We start from the raw sequence: 23888 nt of genomic DNA on the forward strand, positions 1-23888 counted from the left end.
GGCCAGGTGTGGTGGCTCACAAATGTAATCCCAGCACTTTGGGAGGCCAAGGCGGGCAGATAGCTTGAGGCCAGGAGTTCAAGACCAGCCTGACCAACATGGTGAAATCTGTCTCTTAAAAAATAAATAAATAAGGCTGGGTGCAGTGGCTCATGCCTGTAATCCCAGCACTTTGGGAGGCCGAGGAGGGCAGATCACCTGAGGTCAGGAGTTGGAGAACAGCCTGGCCAACATGGTGAAACCCCGTCTCTACTAAAAATACAAAAATCAGCTGGGCATGGTGGTGGGCACCTGTAATCCCAGCTACACAGGAGGCTGAGACAGGGAGAATCTCTTGAACCCGGGAGGTGGAGGTTGTAGTGAGCCAAGATCATGCCATTGCACTCCAGCCTGGGCTAGAGCGAGACTCCATCTCATTCATTCATTCATTCATAAATAAATAAATGAAGTTAAGGCATCCTAAAACCAACAGCTTGTTTAGTATTAGGAAACGCAGCAACTGGAGCCAATGAAGCCCCCTATTTAAACTATAGCAATAAATAAGGAAAATACATCAAGTGACTTTCAAGGCTGAAAAATGAAGTAATGTGGCTGGGCGCAGTGGCTCACACCTATAATCCCAGCAATTTAAGAGGCCGAGGGGGCAGATCATTTGAAGTCAGGAGTTCGAAGCCAGCCTGGCCAACATGACAAAAACCCATCTCTATTAAAAAAAAAATTAGCCAGGTAGGCGTGGTGGCATGTGCCTGTAATTCTAGCTACTTAAGAGGCTGAGGCATGAAAATTGCTTGAACCCAGAAGGTGGAGGGTGCAGTGACCCAAGAGCCAAGACTGCACCACTGCACTCCAGCCTGGGTGACAGAGTGAGACTCTGTCTCAAAAAAAAAAGAAAAAAAAAAGCAGTGTGACGTTAAAAGTCTACTCAAATGTGATGCTTGTTCCCCTCCCGTTCTTCCACTCACAGAGAGGAATCAGGCTTTGCTATTGAAACCCAACCTGGGAATACATCTCTGCCTCAGGAAAAGCTAGAGTACCAGTAACAGGGAAAGGCAGAAACCATTAAAAAGACCTAACAATTCAGAAACAGACATGGCATCAAAAGAGCTACCACTAGGTTGACTGGAACTGCAGTACAGGCGCCATGCTCCTTGTGCCTGTTTTTCAGATTTAAAATCTGGACTATAGACACCAAGTTTGAAAGGAGAGATGTGATAAATAAGATTTTCTGGTTTAAAGAAACATTTAATATAACATTTCAGGTTATCACTGAACAGCATAAACATCAATCAATAAAACCATTAAAATCCATATGACCTCCTCTCTGGATGAAATTCAAATAGGAATGATGCTGTCACACAAAACCCAGACGGCTTTCAGTCATGTCTAGGGATCTTCTTCTACCTATTCAACGAGCAGACACCCTGCCCCTCCAAGTGACCCAGCAGGACTTTTCTGAGCACACACTCAAGAAGGCACGGAGAGGACCACACAGCTGAGTGGGCAAGGGCAGGTGGCCCTCAGGTGGAATCTGGACTCAATGGCTTACTAGTTATGGGATGGTGGACAATTCACCTGACCTCTCCATGTCTCTGTTTCCTCAACTACTGACTGAGAAGAATTCTGCTCTCTGAGGCTGCTTGGGAGATTACGTGAAGCAGCCTCTTAAAGCACCAAAGCAGTGTGCCTGAACATTGGGAGTGTGCCAAATAAGGCAGTCCTCACCATCCTCACCGCTGCTAATGTGAGCCGGCAGGTGGAACGTCTAAACCTAACCAAATCTTCTAAATCTCTCTCAACAAACTGTCTTAAGACCAAACATTCTGCAACAGCAGTAGTGAACCGTTTACTCTTCAGAGGCAATAACAACTCACAATTTTCTCAGGACACTAGATTGGCCCCTGAGTAACTAAATCATTATCCAGTCCCTCATTCAACAAAACAAACGCTCATTGCTCCAAAGAGGCCAGCCAGATTAGACCATTTCAAACATCTTTTAATTGAACTGAACATGAAGAACTGCATTCTGCAAGAAACAGATCAAAATGGCATCGTAAGAGCTATTCCATGTATCTTCTCAAGGAAAAACGTTAACAATATCACACATTTCAAATGTATATGTTCTTAGCACGTGAACATAAAAAATCATATAACACTCTGTTATATAACTAAAAAGAAGTTACCCACGCAGCTTAGCTTTAGAATTAAATGAGATTTATTGATTGTATCTTCCCAAGAGTTACCAATGGCTAAGGTACAGGCTATAAAACACTCAGACAAGAACAGGCTCAAGAGTATTTGGGGTTTCGAGTACTGTTTGTGTCTTACAAAAAATAAGATTATATATATATACAGAGAGAGAGAGGAAGAGGGGGAGAGGGGGAGAGGGGAGAGAGGGAGAGAGGGAAGGAGGGAGGGAGAGAGGGAGGGAGGGAGGGAGGGAAGAAACAAATGCAGATCTGTTTTTGCTGCTTCAGGGCTATTCAAGAGCTATAGTCTTAAAAATTTTTCCCTCCAGGAGTGAGACCATTCCCCAGGAAAAATGTCTCACTGGCTTGTTTAAGAGTATATCAAACCTGGAACTCCACAGGAAACAAAACCTACACAGAGGCCACCGAAGGACAAAAACAGCCTCTGCGTCAATGGAACTCAAGCTTTGTTTTTATAAAACATATTGGTCCAAAGTGCTGATGTCATTTCAGTGGTAGGCTAGTGCTTCACTTTACAAAAGCACGTGTTAAAAACTTTTATTTTGGCCGGGCACGGTGGCTCATGCCTGTAATCCCAGCACTTTGGGAGGCCAAGGCGGGCAGATCATCTGAGGTCAGCAGTTCAAGACCAGCCTGGCCAACATGGTGAAACCCCATCTCTACTAAAAATACAAAAATTAGTGGGGCGTGGTGGCGGGTGCCTGTAATCCCAGCTACTCAGGAGGCTGAGGCAGGAGAATCACATGAATCTGGGAGGCAGAGGCTGCAGTGAGCCGCGATTGCACCATTGCACTCCAGCAGGGAACAAGAGTGAAACTCTGTCTCAAAAAAAAAATTAAAAAAAACAAAAAAACTTTTATTTTACAACATAACTGGAAGTAATACTACTTGCTATTTGTTTTCCACATAAAAAGTCGAAGATCTGACCTCAGAGAAAATTCTCTAATGGACTGACGCAAGAGGAAGGCCTGAGGGCAGTCAGCAGCCCACTTTTCGGGGCAGTTTTGTTCATGTCCCTGAGCAGAACCTGGCATTCCTGCCCAGCATTCCTGTCTAGCTCCTCTCTATACCCAACCGGCTACCACCCTCCTCGATGCCACCATGCCCACAGTGGGCCTGGGATGCAGTGGGGCCTGTGTGTAGATATTAAAGCTACAGCTTCTGTTCATTGTTTTGGGCTAATCAAAGAGCTACAGAGCACACAGGTGCTAGTTGGTGGGCCTGCCCTAAATTCTAGACATTAAATACATGCAAAGTAACATCCATTTAAAACTCAATCAAGAAGTAAAGTCACTTATCCATCCAACAACCATTTACTGAACTCCTAAAACACACAAAGCATCAGGAAGGACTCAAGATACTTAAGAAATGGTGTCTTATCTAAAACACAATCTAACAGATAACAGATTTCCAAGCATCTGAAAACCAAAAAGGGACCTACATTTTTTCTTTCGGGGGACCAGGGGCAGTGATCTTTGGCCTCTGTGGCAAGGATAGGCAGCACTGGGCCACAGGCCTCACACTGCTGTCACTCCATGCACCCAAGGGCAGGTAAGTAAGGCAAGAAGAAATAATTTGTTGGCTGGGAGCTGAAGCAGGATCTAACAAGGACCCTGAGTGACAGGGAAGATCGCCGCACAGAAAGGAGATGCAATGGTTAGTTCAGGTGGAAGTGAGAACAGGCTGCCGCGTGGGGACAGTGAGAATGGCAGGGTACTCATGCATACAGAAACAGTGATACTGGTCTAGAAATGTCTGAGAGTCAGGCTGGAAACAGGAGTCAAAAACAACTCTCAAGTTTCCATTCAATATGAAATTATTTTTAAACATACCAAAATCTTTTCCGTTCTTTAGAACAGCAGAAGAACTGGCCTTACCTTCACAATATCCAATCCTCCCACCAGCTCCCCTTTCACATACAGCTGAGGGTATGTTGGCCAATTTGAGTAAGCTTTTAATCCTTGCCGAACCTAAAGAAACAACAGGAATCCTGAAAGCATCCTATCAGGCCCTTATGATTAAAGCTAAGACAAGGGTGAAACATCAAACACAGAACTTACTTCTTCATCCTCCAATATATCGAATGTTTCATATTCAACACTGCAAAAAAGAGAAGACATTTTAACTGGAAATACAGTTAAATCAAATTGTAAAACCTCTATGCATTTGATGTTTTTAAAATAATCAAGAAAACCGTTTCATTGCTAACAAAATGTACTACAGACCAATGGAAATGATTTTACTTCTTAATCTGGTACTACACAGAGTCATTCCAACACACGACTTTATCTGGATTTTTCTCCGGACAATATTGGGTTAGACCAGGGGTGGGCAAACTTCTTCTTAAAGAGTGTGACAGTAAACACTTCAGGCTTTACAGGCCAGACAGTCTCTGCTGCAACTGCTCAGTTCTGCTGGGCAGCATAAAAGCAGCCACAGACAAGGTACAAATGAAGGGATGTGGCTATGTGCCAATATAACTTTATTTACAAAAATGGGCAGCCAGCTGCAACTTGCCAACCCCTGGGTCAGACCCACATCCCCATCTGCACGAGCCTTCATTAACTGAACACTCTCACCCACTTCTAGTATCTAACCCACCCCAGGCTGCTGCTTCTTAACCTCCTGGAAGCTGCCCATGGAGCAGGATGTAGTAGTGCTCGTGGACAGAGGCTGGAGGGCTCAGCAGCCGGATGACAACCACGCTGCCAGCTCCCTCCACCTTAGCAAGAGACATGCTTTCCACACTTAAACTTATTTCAGAGAGGGTGCTGTTTTTAATGTACAAAAGGCCAATGAAAGCTTTGTGGCTTTATACCATACAATGAACATTACTTGTACAAAGAATGAAAAATCACTGCATGAATATCCAACTCTACCTACTCAGAGCAATTTCACCATTAGGTGGTCAGGTATTAGCAAGCATGTATGCCTAAATCCTTGCAGGGTGCCTGAGGGTACAGGTGCAATTCCCAAAGGTGGCCAAAGAAAATGCTACATGTAAAAAAAACTAGACTTTCCATAAAACTGAAACCATCATAGGGAAATCTTATTTAGTAAACAAGTTCCCAAGGAAACTGTCTATGGTGCAGGGAACAGTCAAAAAAACTAAATGACGGGATAAATCAGAAGCAATTACCAAAAAAGGAATGTTTGAAAGAAGAACAAAAAAAGACCCCAACGTAAACCTAATGCTTTTTAAAAACCCCAATGTAAGTCTTTGTTCAAGTTGAACTAACTAAAGGTGGCAGATCTCTTAATACTGTGATCAAAACAATGAGTTATACAACTATTCATAAAGGATCCAGGAAGCACTGGGCCCAAGAGTATGTATGTGGAGTCCTAACAGCCAACACGCTTCCTAAAAGTTATTCATAAAGGGTACCTTTCAAACCTCAGTATACACTTGGTTCTCAGCCACTCATGCATGTGTATTTTGGCTACTAAAGGACAAGATAAGAAATGAGAAAAAGTAAAAAGGAGTTTTCTCCACATACTTTTGACTCCCAGCAAGAGCATGGTCTGTTCACGTTAAAAGAAGCTAAGGTCCTGGATGGCCTCACTCATCCTAGGGTCAATCATGCTTAGCAAGTCCGGAGCTGGGAGGTCATTCTCTCCCAAAACATCCTCCTGCTCACTGCGACAACAGGGTGCTTTCAATACAATGGAGATTAGACAGATACGGGATAGAAAGCCAAGTTACCAAGATGTTCCACCAAAGACATGAGCTGGGTCAGGCCCAGTGTGTCGGCTCAGAAGACACCTGAGGAACCTGGTGCCGCTAGAGAGGGATGGACTGTGTGTGTCTCACTGTGGAGCTGCAGCAGAGGGTCGACAAAGAAAGGGGAAAATCAAAAATGACCAAAAACAAGCCAGCCCCCACTGTACGGCCCAGGGCAGGGGTGAAGAAAGGAACAGGCTTGAAGTTACAATTACAATAAACTGACTATACTTGCCTCTATAAAATGTCATAATAATCTAAAAAAAAAAAACCACATCTTTTTTTTTTGAGACACAGTCTCACTGTCACCCAGGCTGGAGTGTAGTGGTGTGGTTTCAGCTCACTGAAACCTCCACCTCTTAGACTCAAGTGATTCTCCAGGCCTCAGCCTCCTGAGTGGCTGGGATTATAGGTGTGCGCCACCACACCCGGCTAATTGTTGTATTTTTAGTAGAGGCGGGGTTTCAGCATGTTCGCCAAGCTGGTCTCGAACTCCTGACCTCAAGTGATCCACCCACCTCGGCCTCCCAAAGCGCTGGGATTACAGGTGTAAGCCACTGTGCCTGGCCCCATATTCTTTTTATGTCCTTGAAATCGTATTCAACCTGTGCTATTCAACTATTTTGAATAGATCTTTGAAGTATATCAAAGATTACTTGAAAGTAATTTATTTAAAGCTACAGTCAGAATACATGATTTTTAAAAGATGCAATCATGAAATGAGAAATAAACAAAAATATCTGACAAACCCTACAGAACATGTGCTGTATATCTCCAAATAAGTGCTTTTGTTTTTAACCACAAAAATCAATGGCAATGTTCTTACCTGACAGCTTCACCACTGAGCACATCAAAACCAGGAGCACTGCAGTTTAACTTGCGCTACCTCAAGGATCCAGGTAATGGACCTTAATATGCGCCCCTCAGCTTTCTGTATTGTTTAGCAACGAGGATATTTGGGAAAAATTTAAAACTACCTATAATATATTCCCCTGAAATATCTTTATGCATGGTGAGGACTCAGTTATACACTTTCCTCTGGGAAAGTAGACAAATAGTTATTCCAAAGGTTGCCTAAGGACCTCCTTTATGTTACTAATAGGCTGACACTGGCCAGAAAATACTATTTTGATCTAAGTTAAGGCATTCATAAAACAATACAGCAAAAAATAAAGAAAGTACAGATATTTATGGAAATAGACATTACAACTGAAAAGCATCAGTGGCAGAACTGAAAAGTTGAAATATTTTTTCTTTTTTTTGAGACAGGGTCTTGCTCTGTCACCCAGGCTGAGTGCAGTGGTGCAATCACGGCTCACTACAGCCTCACCCTCCAAGACTCCAGTGATCCTCCCACCTCAGTCTCCCAAGTAGCTGGGACCACAGATGTATGTGACCATGCCTGGCTAATTTTTTTATTTTTTGTGGAGATGGGGTCTCACTATGTTGTCTAGGCTGGTCTCAAACACCTGGGCTCAAGCAATATTCCTGCCTCAGCCCCCCAAAATGTTAGGATTATATACGTGAGCCACTACGCCTGGCCAGGTTGGAATTTTTTTAATACACCATTTGAAAACAACATTTACATACCCAGTACTATTTAATATTTCCAGAATTTGTTTGCTGAATCCACATTTTGCTTCCTAAATGAAAAAACATTTGCAAAGATTACAATTTTTATATGACCCAAGCAGCATGGTTGTACCTAATACGCTTGTCAACCAGCACAGCACTTGTCCAGCATAGCTGCCACTACTTTCACTCAGCTCCCAGAGCTTCTGCTCATCCCCTCTTCAAGTACGAACCCATGTACACATCAACCCATGCACGAGTGACCCACAGACTTCCTTTGGTTTGTAACCACTTGAGATGACATGTGTTCCAAGTTTATAATCTCTGTGGTCAAAAAGTTCCTCTAAGTGAAACCTAGATTTTCTACAGAGATTTCAGTTCATTCTTTACTTCACTCATGCAAAATGATCTTAACTCACTTAGTCTTTTTGCAATGATTATGACAATTATTTTTCCATTTCCAACTGGATTCTGACTCCCATTTTTCTTTTTCTTTTATTTATTTATTTATTTATTTATTTATTTATTTATTTATTTATTTATTTATTTTTGAGATGGAGTCTCACTCTGTCCCCAGGCTGGAGTGCGATCTCAGCTCACTGCAACATCCACCTCCCAGGTTCAAGCGATTCTCCTGCCTCAGCCTCCCGAGCAGCTGGGACTATAGGCGCGCACCACCACACCCAGCAAATTTTTTGTATTTTTAGTAAAGATGGGGTTTCACCATGTTAGCCAGGATGTTCTCGATCTCTTGACCTCGGGATCCACCTGCCTTGGCCTCCCAAAGTGCTGGAATTACAGGCATGAGCTACCGCACCCAGCCTCATTTATTTTTACATTACAGAATACTAACACTTTTTTGAGTTTATGAAAATCTTAAGCTTTTTTCATGCCACGGGACTCCAAATTCCAGCAATCTTGTGGAAAAGATATGGTACCATGTAAACATTTTAATAGCCCTAATAACACTGTTTCCAAAATGTATTAATACCTTCTAGGTTTCCAGAAAAAAAACAGTTTTGAGAATAAATATCCACTTAAACAATTACCGAGAATAAGAAAAAATGTCACTTTGTCATTACTAGGAATTATTAACTTCCTCTATTGTTTCAATACACTGAACCAAAATCAAAGAATATAGGCCCTAACCTAATGTTTCCAACATGCTGAAATTTATATTAACATTTTCTTTGTTACTGTTACTTTCATTACCTAATTATATTAACCAGTTATGTCAACTAATTAGCTTCATTATACTAGTTATGTTAACTAACACACTAGTTATGGCAACCAGAGTCTGCCCTGTGAAGTACTGTGTCCCTTTCCCAATGAGCAAAGTGGTTCTCTGTGTCACTTGCCCGGTGCATCTCGCTAACAAGTGAGGCACTTTCTTTATTCCAACAGCCTCACCTTTCAAAGCTTTGGTTTCTTTATCTCTAAAATAGGCCAAAGTCTGTCCAACCCTGCCTACTTCAACAACTGATTGAGAATTAAGTAGAAGTTCAATTGCTATGAAAACTACAAAATACGATATAAATGTGTATGGCTGGTTTCTGGAAATTACCACTCTGGACTCAATCTGAAAGAAAATTAGTTCTGCTCAAACTATTGGTGGAAGTAATCTATCAAACTTGATATTCAAAATGACGCACAATCAATATGTACTTGCATCAGAAAGCTACAAGAACCATCCCATTACAAATGAGAATTGCTGACCATTTCACTCATTCATCAAACACACACAGAGCACACCTGCTACAGCCAGGGTTTGCTCCTCCACTGTCACAAAAGGACAATCTAGGGGTGCAAACCCAAGCACGACCAGCTTCCCTGCATTCAGGAAGTCCAGTGACTCAGCTGCACGCTCCAACAGTCCACAAACTCAAACAAAAGATAATGAAATAACAACTCATACAACCAGTAAAGTGTTAACAGTGTTGACCACGCTAGCTGACAAAGTTTGGCAGTAGAAAGAAATGCACCCCACTGAGATGTTGATGATAAAGTCAAGCAAAATGTAGATTACTTTGTTTGATCTCCGTAAGCACCAATTAAGGCCTGGATAACTTCCTGATACCGCTACAGCTTCATTAGCTAAAGCTAGGAAAAAGAGATTTAACTGTCCCCTTGTTGCAGACGTTAACATCAAAAGAAATTACAAATAAAACCATTTTTGAGTTCTTTACCTGTTTGTTTCCTTTCATAAAGAGCATCACAGAAGCTTTATTTGTCAGCACTTTGAGCCTAAAGAGAGAAAATTGATATAAAACGGCTCAGCTCAATTATGCAACACCACTTTTCCTCCGCTTCGTGAGTAACATGCATATTTGAGGGATGGCAGGATGACAGTTCACAGCTTTGAGTGGTATTAAACAAGCAAATGCGTTGACATTTTCCTTGATTTCATTCTCTCCCTAAGCCACTGTAAAACACAATATGGCTTTTAAGGCAACGAATGTTCCTTCAAGCTGCAATTTAAGCCCATCAACTCACAGTAATAAAAAAATAATAATAATAACCAATTCAGTAAGGAATTGTTCAATAAAGGGCCTATATATTAAGCCCATCCAAAACTTCCAGAACTAGATCTTGTGTGCGCCATCTTCCATCATGATGCTGCATACCACTGTACACGTGTAAAGCTCACAAGGTCGGACTGCAGGGTGACAGCGTTAAACCTCAGAACATCAACTAATGCCAGATACTAAAATCAAATTCTCTCATCTTAACATTATGTTTTATATTTTATACAGTCTTTCAAACATCATAATCTAACATGCTGTCAGGAATTTTAATTATCTGTATACAGCCACAAGTTTAGTCACAAATCTCAAGAAAAGTCAGTGTTGGGACAATGGGTCACTAAAGAACCTAAGCCCTATGGGGTCACGCCACCATGTTCTCCCAATTCACAGCTCAAAAATCGCCTTATAAACTCATCCCAAACGAAATGCATAAATCATGCAGAAAGCTGTATCACTTACATTGCCAACCGAGTGGGATTAGCTCAAGTTGAGAAAAATAGGAACAGACATAGGAATACGACGCTGACCCTGACAACCCAACTAACCCAGCCACCTGGATACAGGGAACCACAGCTCACAATGTACTGCCAAAATACACGTCACAAGTCCATGAACTCCACTTCCTGCACTCTGCTCACTAGGAGCCCTTTAAACTATTACTCAAAATAAGCTGAAGTTTACTTCCTACATAATTCTAGCCAGTTACCTTTTGGTGTCTGCAAGCACAGATTTAGAAGCAGCACATTAGGAAAATGGAGTCTGATGGAGACAAGGCCATTAACAGCAGCAAGTGTACTCAGCAGAAAAGAAAAATCAACTGAACAGCAAATACAAGCATATAAAAAACATGGCTGTCTTTGGAGACCACACAGCCTCCATGGGCCAAGGGCATCACCAGGCTACAGGCAAGAACCACACATGAAGACGCCCAGAGTCAACAAAGGGATGAGGAGCATCATTTTCTCATGAACAACACAGGAAATGGTACAAACCACAGGACAGAATGCGGCACTCAAAGATCAGCCTGACATACGTGGAATGAACACTGTTTATAGAAATTATTAATTAACAACAGACAAATGTATTTATTATTATTAAACACTTTTAGAAATTCTCAAGATGTTACATGGCAAAAAAAAAATTACCAAAGGAAGGTTTACCTTACAATCTCCAGCCCCAACTATGAATGGCTGATTGCTGATATAATAAATTCCTTTTTAAAGTTCTATATTAATTCACATTTACTGCAATAAAAATCTCATTAAGTTGCCTTACACACCAAAGTCCAACATTTCTGTAAGAGAACTTCTCTAAAAGCCAAGTGAGATCCTTGATAAAACAAATACATGTTTCACAGCTCCAAAATCTGTTCGTGTAAGTTCTCGTGGTCTAGAAAGGCCATGAGAAGTGCCCAAAGCTTGCTGCGAGGTGATGAGCTTTTCACACTCACCACTTGTCACTCAGTGCTCTGGCGCTGGGGCAGCACCCACAGCAATCACCAAGGCTGCACCCAGGAAAACACGAGTGTGCTGAGGTTACGCCAAGGAGCAGTGACAAAACAACTGGACCCTGGCTCTGAAATGCAGAGAGGTAAGCAAAATTTGGTTGTTCCACAGAAACAATGACATTTCTATAAAAGCAAAGAAGATCCTCCACATGATCACTAAGTTGGTGCTAAAATTTCTCCAATACAAATTAGATTTGCCAAAGTTTGCATGGCTAATGTGACTAAACAATTATGACCTCTGGCACACAAATACCAAATCCTTGATTTCTACACAGAAAGAGCAATGCAAAACCTGAGGACTTTAAAATATTTTTAACATATTAAATGATAAGCTATTTGAAACCTTCTAAAACACTTACCTTTCCTCTAATTTGGGAGCTTTGGGACAAATTGTATCTAGTTCTTCAGATGCTTCTAGCTCCTAAAATAAGCACATGTCAGTTTTACGAAAAAATTTATAACATAAATCTCCTTGATCATACCATAACACAGATTATTGATCAATCAACTAATCAGAAATACTATGCATTCATTGCAGGTTCTTATTAGTAAATATAGATTCATAAGAAATCTGTATCTTAGATTTATCACAACATTTTAAAAAGTATGCCCTAAATGGAATTCCTTTACGAAGCACAGACTTCTCAATTCTAACCTTAATTATATCAAGTCCTCCTATGAGCTCTCCAGAAACGTAGAGCTGAGGATAGGTAGGCCAATTGGAATAGGCTTTGAGTCCCTGTCGAACCTCTTCATCTGAGAAGATATCAAAACTGCTAAACTGAATATTATGTTTGTGAAGAATTTCCACCATCTGCTTGCTGAAACCTGTACACAAAAAAAGAAAATAAAGCACTTAACTTCTCTCTCTCGAAACACACACATGATAATACATTAGTTCAGCGTACATATCACCTAAAGGACATAGACGCCTGCCTTATTTTGCTGGTGAGTTAATTAGCATGGCTGAATAATATACAAAGAGAAAATAAATTCCTGGATCCCCTTATTTGACCTTGAACCATATCACACACTCAGATATGACTTAACTTTTTGACACAACTGTGAATATTAAAAAAAAAGGGGGGGAGGTGTGTGTATTTATTGGTTACTCTTCAGTATCATGGACATTTTTTGTCACAGGAGAAATAGCACTAGCCAAAAAGCAGACACCTGGGGGTGATGGTGCACACCTGTAATCCCAGAGACTGGGGAAACTGAGGCAAGAGGCTCACTTGAGCCCAGAAGTCTGAAGCTGGAGTGACCTATGAGATTGTCACTGCACTCCAGCCTCCAGTTTGAGTGATAGAGCAAGACCCTGTCCTTAAAAAAAACCAGAAATCTGAATCCGACACCTGCTCCCTCCACCCACCAAGGTGACACATTATGAGGCCATGGGTGGCCTCCGCTCAGCACTTTCCTAGTAATCAGGAGACTGATCTGACGCTCTGACAGTCCTTCCCAGCCTTTCTGTTGTGAATCTACGAGAATCAATTCTGGGCAGAGGAAAAAATTCTACAACTGTTATTTTTAACTACTACTTGACTATACTGAAAACCCAATGCTGTTTCGTTTCTACTGCCATTTTACTACTTCCTGAGTTCCGACTTCAGTAGTTCTCAATCTTCACTATCTCTAAGTAGGATAAATTAAAAATCAAGAAGGCATGTGTTCTCCTGTAGTCTAAAATACACACAGTACATTGAATCTGTGAATCATTGAAGCTATCTTCTCTGTTGTTACATATGAACCATCAATAGATTGACAGTATTCTTTCTCATCTCATGTCATAACTTGACAGTTTCTTTTTTAAAACTATTTACATTCCCTAAAGTATGTAATGTAATTTTTTTACTACACTACAGTGACAATTTTATGTTCCACAATTTTATTATACTTTTGTGACACATTTTTATTCTGTGCTTTGACATCATCTTATTATGACATTAGAACTGAAGAATAAGAGTGTGAATATCAGTCTTTTATAAACCTATTAGCCTAGTCTGAAAAAAAAAGTATTTTTCTTTCCATAAGCCAATTCTTCTCCATTGTTCCCAATACTTTGTAAGGCCCTACTCTTTCACACCTCATTCTTCTTCTCAAACACAGTTGTAATTCACTGGAAAAGAACCTATTCTTCAGATTCAAAATTTCTATAAGACTTAGCAGTGTCAGCAATTGTTTTTAAATAAAATCAAACCATAAAATTCAATATAAGATTAATTGCAAGAATGGGCTTTACTGATGTCACCCAAAATCATATTTACTATTAAAACATGGATCTACAAGTGAGCTCTAAACATTTTCCAAATCTGCAGTTTATTGAGATGAAGCACTAGTATTTATTTGTGTAAGTTGCTTTTCCTACATCTGAAGTGTTAAGTTCATGTACAGCCTGAAGTAAAACACTGATTCTGAAATTTTTTTATTCATCTGGGAGTTCATTAGTAAACAGCTAACGGCTGATTGCTGATGGTTATTCTGTTGCCAATATATTAACTCATTTTTACTGTAACTGGCTGAGAAAAAGCTTTATTTTAGCTTTAGGCAATTACATGCAGACTAGAAAGATTGATTGGTAGTGTTTCATTTTTAAGGGTTAAAGTGGCAGACTAGAAATGTTACACTTAAGGATAAGATGGCAAGAAGGCTTTATTCTAGTAACAAAATATTTACACACCTTTAAGAAAAATGCATGCATGCAATAAAAATATTTAAATGTAGAAAAGTAATGTTTAACTGCCACAGAATCCCCATTTCCACCCCCAGTCATTTCTACTCATGACATGAATAGGTGCCTAACACCGCATCTCATCACTACCTAACAAGAAACCCTAAAAAACATCTCTGAAACCTGATTCTGCGGCTGATTTAAAAGTAAGAGCCCGGCTGGATGACTCTCACTGCAGGAGGAATACCTGACTATGCCTCAAATACCTTTTGCTCTGCTAAAAGCTTTGTTATCTGAAATAGTTATAAGAATTCCCAAATAATTAACCTGCTCAAGGATTTAAGATTCTGTTTAAGATGACATACACCTCAGTGCTTCTGGAAACTCTTCCTAAAACAAGCATTTTCCTGTCTTCATGAGGAGCACAGAGTAAGGACAATCCAATTCTTTTCAACTGAGACCCTATCTACATGTCAGGCTCATAACACACCATACAATTCTGCAGGTAGAGCCCACGTGAAGGATAAGAAGATGGAGACATGATCTGTGCAGGGGCTGGGCTGAGTCCAACGGGGCTCCAGGAGAGACCCTAAAAATGGCTTTCAAGTTTTTCTAGATATAAAATTTAAATGTTATTCATTCATGTTTTTCTGATTAGCAGAAAGCAAGGTGGGGACAAACTAATCAAAACACAAACATCGTTATACTCCGCAGTGGGAGTCCAGTGGTGTTAGCAGAGGGTAGCGCTTTCAAAGCTAATTTGGTGCAAAATAAGGAAAGAGCAGCCACGTGCGTGTTCAAAAGATGAGATGGCCAGTGCTTTTATAAAGGGAGCTTTGCCTACACCATTCTCTAAAATGCCAGCAGAAGAGCAAAAACAATGCTCCACTAAGCAGGCTCAGAAAGGACAGCAGAGGGTTGAGGTGACTTATGTTCCCATAAGAAAAGTTTAAAAATATTTTCCAATTAATCCTAAGTATTTTATTAAAGAACAGCAACATTCTTAAATGATCTATTTACTATATATGACAGAAAGACATGTAACAGAAAATATCAGGAAACAGAAAAACCCATTGAAAATGTAGTTATAAAAATTATACAGAAGTACTTTAAAAGAAGAAACTGTAACCGTTCAATCATATGTATCTCAAAATATTTATTCTCTTTTATTAATTAAATATCTATAACATTATGTTTTCAGATGGCTCTGAAATGTGTTTTGTTTTGAGATGGAGTTTCACTCTGTCACCCAGACTGGAATGCAATGGCTCGATCTCGGCTCACTGCAACTTCTGCCTCCCAGGTTCAAGCAATTCTCCTGCCTCAGCCTCCCACGTGGCTGGAATTACAGGGCGCCACCATGCCCAGCTAATTTTTGTATTTTTAGTAGAGACGCGGTTTTACCATGTTGGCCAGGCTGGTCTCGAACTCCTGACCTCAAGCGATCCGCCCACCTCAGCCTCCCGAAGTGCTGGGATTACAGGCATGAGCCACCACGCCCAGCCCTGAAATATTTTAAAGCTTCTTTTTTATTCTATTATTTGTACAGTCTTCCAAATGTCACTCCATTATAATAAATATAATTTAAATAAGTTTAATATAAATATAAAAATGCTAGCAGTATATTCTAAATTCAGTTTAATAAAGTAAAAGGTAAGCAGAAAAATTATAATTTCTAAGTTTCTCTCTAATTTACTTGAATAATCATATAATATCTACACTGAAAAGGCCCTCCAAGATTGGCTCCAACAGCCAATCTTGTTCCCAACAGCACTAGAAGGAACTAAAGGCACAAGGAGGGTACCTGACTTGTCCCCAAAGTTGCTAAGGCCGCATGGGTGGGCCTGAGGCTCGCCTGGCACGACATCTAGTGCAGCACACTTCCCAGGACATCCTTCTCCTCTGAGCACTCCTTCCCCAAGCTTCAGTGTTGCCACCTGCCTTTTCATTAGGTTTATCATTCAGAAAAGACTGAGACTGCTGCTATTCAACCCCAAAGGAGAGAATACCATAGAGATTTCACTGTAGGTGTGCTTCACCCACATTTCACAGCCAGTTCTACTGTACCTGAGACCTGAGTGAAGGTGCTGAATACAATCCATTCCACTGAAGTGTTAAGTTCCCATTTAGTGGCTACCACATAAAGTACAAGAAATGATTTTCATGTTTCATGGAAGAAGGTGAATGTAAACCATTTGCAACTCCCGTTAAAAACAAAATAACAAACGCAACAGAGACTATCTGTTGCTACCTTTAGTTTAGTACAGACTAAGCTAGCTTTGCAATACATAAATAGCAGGCATTATCTGACACATAAATACTGGCAGGGAAATTTTTTAGGCAGAACTAAGAGATACTTTTAAGACAGAATTCACGGTGGCTCAAGCCTATAACCCCAGCAGCACTTTGGGAGGCCAAGGCAGGTGGATCACCTGAGGTCAGGAGTTCGACACCAGCCTGACCAACATGGACAAACCCCGTCTCTACTAAAAATACAAAAACATTAGCCGGGCATGGTGGTAGACATCTGTAATACCAGCTACTCGGGAGGCTGAAACAGGAGAATCGCTTGACCCCTAGGAGACAGAGGTTCCAGTGCACCGAGATCGCGCCATTGCACTCCAACGTGGGCAACAAGAGCAAAACTCTATCTCGAAAAAATAAGAATTCATCATGAAACTTTATTTTTAAAACTAGATATTATCATAACCTAATATGTAATTTAATAACCCTACGGGGAAGAATTTAGAATCAAATTCACACTAGAAGCTTGGCTATCTTTATAAAGTCACTCTGGACATGCTGTAATCATATCAAGAGCATACTAAATGTTACTGCCCCTATCTTAATAAAGTCCCTCCTGTGTAGTTGATACAAATACTCTTAGAGTCTCAACAGCATCATCAAATGGCATTAAATGCTCAATTATGCAGCATACTAATGTTGTACTAGGCACAGTAAAAAGAAAATAACATAAACCCAGTACCAGAGGGGTCAAATAACTCTAAAACTTACTTAAGGACAAAATTATAAGCATCCATGTGTACAGAAAATAAGCGTGACTACAAGCCAAGAATTCGGAATCTTTCCATTACTAGCAGCTATAAACTGGAAATGACAGCAATGCGGGAAGAGAATCATTAGATAGTGATGACACAGGGGAGGCAAAAGTACACAGGGTGGACACAAAAACACGAAAAAATTCCACAAATTTTTTAATTGCTGAATCTGAACTACGTGAAAAACAGGAGGCTGCCAAGAAAGAAAAAATAACTGTTAACAGCAAAAGTAGCTAAACAGGCAAAAGAGACAGCAATATGGTAGTTGGAACCTAATCCTAACTCTGCTTACCAGGTGACCTTGGGCAAGTCACCTCTATCTTTGAGTCTGAGGACTTAAGTATAAAACAAAAATCTGAATTAGATGAGTTCTGAGACCCCTTTTGGTTCCAACATGCTGAGTCCATAATGCAAACTAATTATTCTATAGTGTCATTGGGAATTATAACCTTTTTGATTTTCTAAAGGTATATGAAAACAAGTATAAGATGTATGGTATAGCTTGGAAACAGGATGCCCATCTCAACCATACCCCATTCTGGGAAAGCACCCATTTTGTTTATATTATCTTAAAGGCAGCTTCTTACCACAGCGTGGTTCTTGAGGAGTTCCTTTCATAAACAGCATGCAGGGGGCAGCATGAGTCAACTTCTTCAAGCGAAGGTTGAGATCTTCTTTAAGATGTTCATTAGCGCTGGGTGGGAAGGAGCCACTAGATGCATGTCGCTGAACTTTTTTGGTCAACTCTGGGGCATGTGCACCATCTAATCGGTCGATTTTCTGAGAATTCTAAAGTTTAAAAAGTTATTTAGAATACATGCAGCATTCCATAATAATGACATTGTTATAGCAAATTTTTAAAGGGGACAACAGTATTACCGGAGATGTAAAAAAAAGAAACCCTCATTGCCAATTGCCTGCACTGCATCTCAATTTTAGAAATACATAATAATTTTTTTCTTTTCTTGGAAACACCCTGAGAAAACACTGCAACATCTCAAAGTCAAATCAGGTCAGTCTACCATAATACAAAAAAGACTGCCCCATGTTGGCTGGGATGAATCTATTATTAAGTATAAATGAGGTATTTGGGGAACTACGATGACACCCATAGGTGCCTGGAAGCACAGGTGTGCACCTGCTTCCTAAAAGTCATTCATCAAACCAGAACCAGCCAGAGGTTCCATTATGTCCAGGCACATGCTCTAAACAACCAATTTAACCAACTCAGGGAACACTGGGGTTCCACAGCCACATATCTGAATTTTGATCAAGAAGCTCTGATTCTGGCTGCTGGCCCTACACAGTCCATGCCACTTTCCTAAGATGTTGGCAAGCAGCTGGCATGGTCTTCTTTCTCAGCATCGGTGCAAAAATGAGACTATCAGAAGAAAGGTGGAGGGCCAGAAACAGCCAAACACCTAATATTCGGGGATTAGAGAGAGGGTAAAGAAACAAAATAGGTAGCCCCATGGCACCCTACAAATGGATAATCTCTTGTACCACCTTTATCCTTACCTTGAAAAACAGAAAAGTGGGAACAGAGCTAATTTCATATTTTTCAGATACTTCAGGAACACCTTCAGCTTCCAACTTTAAAATAAAAGAATTCAAACTTGATTATTACAAGGTCCTTTTTCACTACTTTAATATGTAAATCAGTTTCACATGCATTATCCCTTCAAGTAGCTGGCATTTTTAAAGAGCATGTTACAAAAGTTTATGACACATTTACATTTAAATGAGACTCACTGGGCTGGCATGTCATCCACTGAGTTTGCAGTGTCAAAACAGGTTCAGAGGTTTTTATTTTGTTGCACATTTCAAAAGATGCCTGGAGGCTGTGAATAAAATTTTTGGTGCACTAGTGACCTAGTAAATTTTCAATCATATGCAGCTACTACTATATTGAAATCCATAAATCACTGACCCCAGTTATGTCATGATTACAGTGCTTATTTTCTGCCCACAGCAATTCTTGCTGTTTGCTCTATTGACTAATTTCAAGAGGCAGTACATCATGACTGACAGTTGCAGCCTTCTGCAAATTATGAAGCAAAAAGGACTATTTCTTCAATAAACTATTGATGTCTGATAAATTTTGCTTTTAACTCTTTCAAGGCTGCTGGATACTAGGCAGATATCTTGCTAGGTTACTTGCTTCCGGTCTATTTACAATGTAAATACCTTTTAAATAAGATGACTGCATTGTGTTTGATAATTTCCTTGAGGCCCCTCAACAAGACAGGATGTGATATCTGATGCATGAATTTAAAACATATTTAGTAACACAATTTCTAAATAATTAGGGCACAATTACTGTAAGCTATTTATGCAGGTCTTTATAAATGATATACTTTGAGAAATACCAAGATATATCCTTCCCTCATAGGACTGTCAATTTAATATAAACTTTTGAAACCAATAAAAATCTGTATTCACATTATACCTGTAGGAAATAAAATTTATTGATAAATTATATTGTTAAAAGTTTTTAAAATACATACACTGTATTTTTCCAAGAGTAAAAGATTTCCACTGGGCTTGAAATACTATTTTTATTTAGAGCCTTACCCAATCAGATTATATCTATCCAAATAAAGCTTGCAGAGAAAGTGGGAAGCAGAGTCCTACGCATTTGGCTTTTATCTTCTATCTCCTACATTCTTGGGTGCTCTTTTACTACCTTAATTTTTATTTTTTTAGAAAACCCTTTTGCAACAAGATTTTTAATTATTTCCATTTTTAAAATGTACTTATATGAAAATTCTATAAAATCAACAACAGTCTAATAATCTGAAAAAATAACAAAAAGATAAGGCATTCAAGACAGCTATTTAGAACAGACTCTCAAAAGTTTTAAAGACGTTTGTGTTTTCTTTCACATACACAACAGCACACTCAGATCAAAAATGACCAGAAAAGTTGATGACTAGGGCATGTCTACACTACCATCCTCCAGCTCATTATTTTCTGTCTTTCAACTAACACCTATGGAGTGCCCACTACACACTGGGCATTGAGCAAGGATCACAGAAGGGTCCTTCCTTTAGTACTACTGAATTCTAACCAAAAAGTAATATAAATCCAAAAAAAGGCAATACTAAGTAGAAATAAGGTAATGTGATCTTAAATCAGAACAAAACAGGTAGCACTCTGACTCATAAAAACAAATTCCTATCTTCTTTTAAAATCTGATTTCTTAGCCAGGCATGATGGCGGGTGCCTGTAATCCCGGCTACTCAGGATGCTGAGGCGGGAGAATCGCTTGAACCTGGGAGGCAGAGGTTGCAGTGAGCCAAGATCGCACTATTGCACTCCAGCCTGGGTGAATAAGCAAAACTCCGTCTCAAAAAAAAAAAAAAAATCTGATTTCTTCTTACATTCTTATATTCCTGCTGGTTTCCAGTGGAGTAACAATTCTTCTGGGAAGCAAATGACCTCTTACAATTCCTGCTGAAGGCTGAGAACTACCACAACTGCCTCCACTCAATCAGCTCCCAGAAGAAGAGCTCCTCATAACACAGAGACAATGGTAACAGACAAATCTTAAGAACGGAACAGGAATATCATTTAAGGCAAGAGTTCTCCAGAACATCAAGGGCATCTGAAGTCCTAAAATCTTTGCAGCACTAAAATTCGTTAGAAATATTTTTGTTGGATTTAATGTAACAGTTTTAACAATGAAAATAGAAAAGAAATATATAAGTATTTTTAAAGGATCTGCATTCAGAAGAGCTCAAAGATTATCAGAAATAGATATCATTCATGGGCGACCTAGTCTGTGCCATAAACCATGAGAAGGCCTTAACATAAAACAGCCTAGGCTACAGACAACTTTGAAAGGTGCAAAATTTTAGCATGTTACCATCTCAACTTATTAAGTAGTTAAAGAGGAGGTGCAATGGTTGGTTTAAGGTTTCAACTTGACTGGGTTAAGAGATACCCAGACAGCTGTTAAAACATTACTTCTGGGCATGGCTGTGAGGGTGTTTTGGGAAGAGACTGGCATTTGAATCAGTAAACTGAGTAAGGAAGATCCATTCTCACCCAATATGGGTGGGGGGAGGCCACCATCCAACAGGGTGAAGGCCTGAAAAGAACTAGTAAAAAAAAAAAAAATGCAGAGGAGAAGCAAAAAAGCAAATCCTGTCTTTCTCCTCCGCACACCCCCATCCCCCACCCCTCCTGCCCCATCCCTCCCTCCTAGAGCTGAGATATCCATCTTCTCCTGTCTTTGGACATCACAGCTCTAGATTCTCCAGCCGTTAGACTGCAGGACTTGCACCAGCGGCCCCCAGGTTCTCAGGCCTTCAGACTTGGACTGAGCTACGCCACCAGCTTCCCTAGTTCTCCAGCGTGTGGAGGGCAGATAGTGAGACTTCTCAGCCTCCTGAATCCCCTCTCATCTATCTGTACCTATCCTATTAGGTAGTTCTGTTTCTCTAGAGAACCCTAACACAGGAGGTAACTTGGGTAACTTGCCCAAAGATACATGGCTAATAAATGGCAGAGCTGAGAAACAAACCCAAGTTTGTTTGACTATAAAACCTGTGCTTTTTTCACTATGCTATGGTTAATTTTTTCTACTACTACAATCAAAAAGAAAGATTACATGTCAAAGTAGGATTTATACACGACTTCAGGACCAACCAAACATGAACATTTCCAAAACAGAATCCAAGCAAAATGCCTCAAGTGGGAACCACTTGCTTCCTATACCAAGAATCCAAACCTTGGGACCAGTTCCACCTGCTATTATAGAGAAGGAAAGAAAGCGCAAGGGAGGTATCAGGTAAATCCAGAGATGGAGAATCCTCTCTCTATTCTACTTTTATTGAGCAGGGGTCATCAGAGGCCACTGTGATAGTAACGACGAATAGCTACAATTTATTCTGGGCCAGATACTATTCTAAGTGTGCTTCACGTATAGACTTACTTAATCCTCACAATAACAGGTACTGTCTTTAACATTCATTTTACAGAAGAAACTAGAACTTAAAGAGGTTCCATAACTTGGCCTAGATCACTGCCATGATTTGAATGTATATGTCCCTCCTAAATTTATATGCTGGAAATTAACATCAAAGGTGATAGCAATTAAGAGGGGCCTTTGGGAGGTGATTAGGCCAAGAGGGCTCTGCCCTCATGGATGGGAACAGTGCCATTATAAACGGGTTTGAGGCTGGCTAGTCCGTTTTTGCCCTTCTTCTCCTGCTGCCAAGTGAGGACACAGCAACAAGGTGCCATCTTGGGAACAGAGAGCAAGCCCTTGCCAGACACTGAATCTGCTGGTGCTTTGATCTTGGATTTCCCAGCCTCTAGAACTGTGAGCAATAAATCTGTTGTTTAAAAATTACTCAGTCTAAGGTATTCTGTTATAGTATCAAAAATGGACTAGGACAATTACAAACCTGTTGAGTGATGTAGGCAGACAGTGTGTCTCTGGAGCCAAGTGCCTCCCTACACCATGTTCCACTTCATGGCTGCTGCCCTGTCCTCATTCCACTGACCCTTCAGTATCCCTCAGTAACAGTGACCACAACCGCCTTCCTGCAACACCTTCCACTTGGCTCTCCATGTTTCCTCTGCGCTCCCTAACTGCTCAGACTCAGTGTCCGTTTCTGTCATCTCTGACAACCTCTGAACACCGGCATGTGCCAGCCTTGGTTCTGAGTCCTCTTCTATGCCTATCCACACTCATTCTCCTGGAGTGGGCTCATCCGATCCTATGGCTCTAAATGACGCTGCTATTACAACTCCCAACTTCTTCCCAGCCCAGGCCTCTCCCCTCACCTCCAGACTATACACTCAACATCTGTACTCAGAGCTCTATCAAACACCTCTCACTAAACCTGCTCCTCCCACAAGGCATCTCTATCTCACAAAATCCATCCAGTTCCTAAAATCAAAAAGGAGACAACCTTGATTAATCCATTTCTCTCACTCTCACACCTACTCCATCAACAGGTGTTCTGGGCTCCCCTCCAAAATATAATCCCACTCAGACCATGACATTATTTCATCTCTCACCTGGCCTAGGAGCCTCCTAACTGGGGTACCTGCTTCTATTCTGCACCCTTCCCCCTTCAAACCAGTCTCCACCCAGCAGCCAGAGTAACTGACTTATGACAGGAATGGAACTGTGTCATTGCTATTGCACTTGGAATAAGACCTGAATGTTATCATTCCCCACAAGGTCACTGATGCCTGCCTGCCACTCCAACCTCACGTCACACTCTCACCACCCTCCAGCCCCACTAGCCTTCTGCTTTGACACTCTGCACTTTGGTTAAAAGCTCTTCCTAGCTCTCCCAATGGCTGGCTCCTTTCCATTTTTCAAATGGCCCTGCCGGCACAGTAGCTCACACCTGTAATCCCAGCACTTTGGGAGGCCAAGGTGGGAGGAATGATTGAGCTCGGAAGTTTGAGGCTGCAGTGAGCTATGATCACGCCACTGCACCCTGGCCTGGGTGACAGAGTGAGACCTTATCGCTTTAAAAAAAAAAAAAAAAAAAGATCTCTCTTCCTTAGATACACCCTTCCAGCTCAATCTAAATAAAGTATCCCACCTATCCCAATTCCCATTTTTTATAGCCTATTTCTTTCTTTTGCAGAACTTATAA

General features: G+C 40.6%; 1 protein-coding gene across 3 annotated transcripts in view; it reads right to left on the reverse strand.

The window, feature by feature from the left end:
- The window catches only part of GLRX3 (glutaredoxin 3), a 43870-nt gene that overhangs the window by 1250 nt on the left and 18732 nt on the right, over positions 1–23888 (reverse strand). For 2 of the 3 annotated variants that reach the window (XM_012505811.2, XM_003275472.3), the window contains exons 3-10: positions 18781–18855; positions 17850–18051; positions 12188–12360; positions 11892–11953; positions 9687–9744; positions 7519–7571; positions 4268–4307; positions 4085–4177 (exon numbers count right to left, since the gene is read on the reverse strand). In XM_012505811.2, coding sequence (XP_012361265.1) covers positions 4085–4177; positions 4268–4307; positions 7519–7571; positions 9687–9744; positions 11892–11953; positions 12188–12360; positions 17850–18051; positions 18781–18855 — 756 coding nt within the window. Of the gene's footprint in view, positions 1–4084; positions 4178–4267; positions 4308–7518; positions 7572–9686; positions 9745–11891; positions 11954–12187; positions 12361–17849; positions 18052–18780; positions 18856–19014; positions 19104–23888 lie in introns of all 3 variants that reach the window. The other variant, XM_030805295.1, reaches the window with a different exon arrangement.

This window comes from Nomascus leucogenys, chromosome 3, assembly GCF_006542625.1.
Source record: "Nomascus leucogenys isolate Asia chromosome 3, Asia_NLE_v1, whole genome shotgun sequence".
Taxonomy (NCBI): domain Eukaryota; kingdom Metazoa; phylum Chordata; class Mammalia; order Primates; family Hylobatidae; genus Nomascus; species Nomascus leucogenys.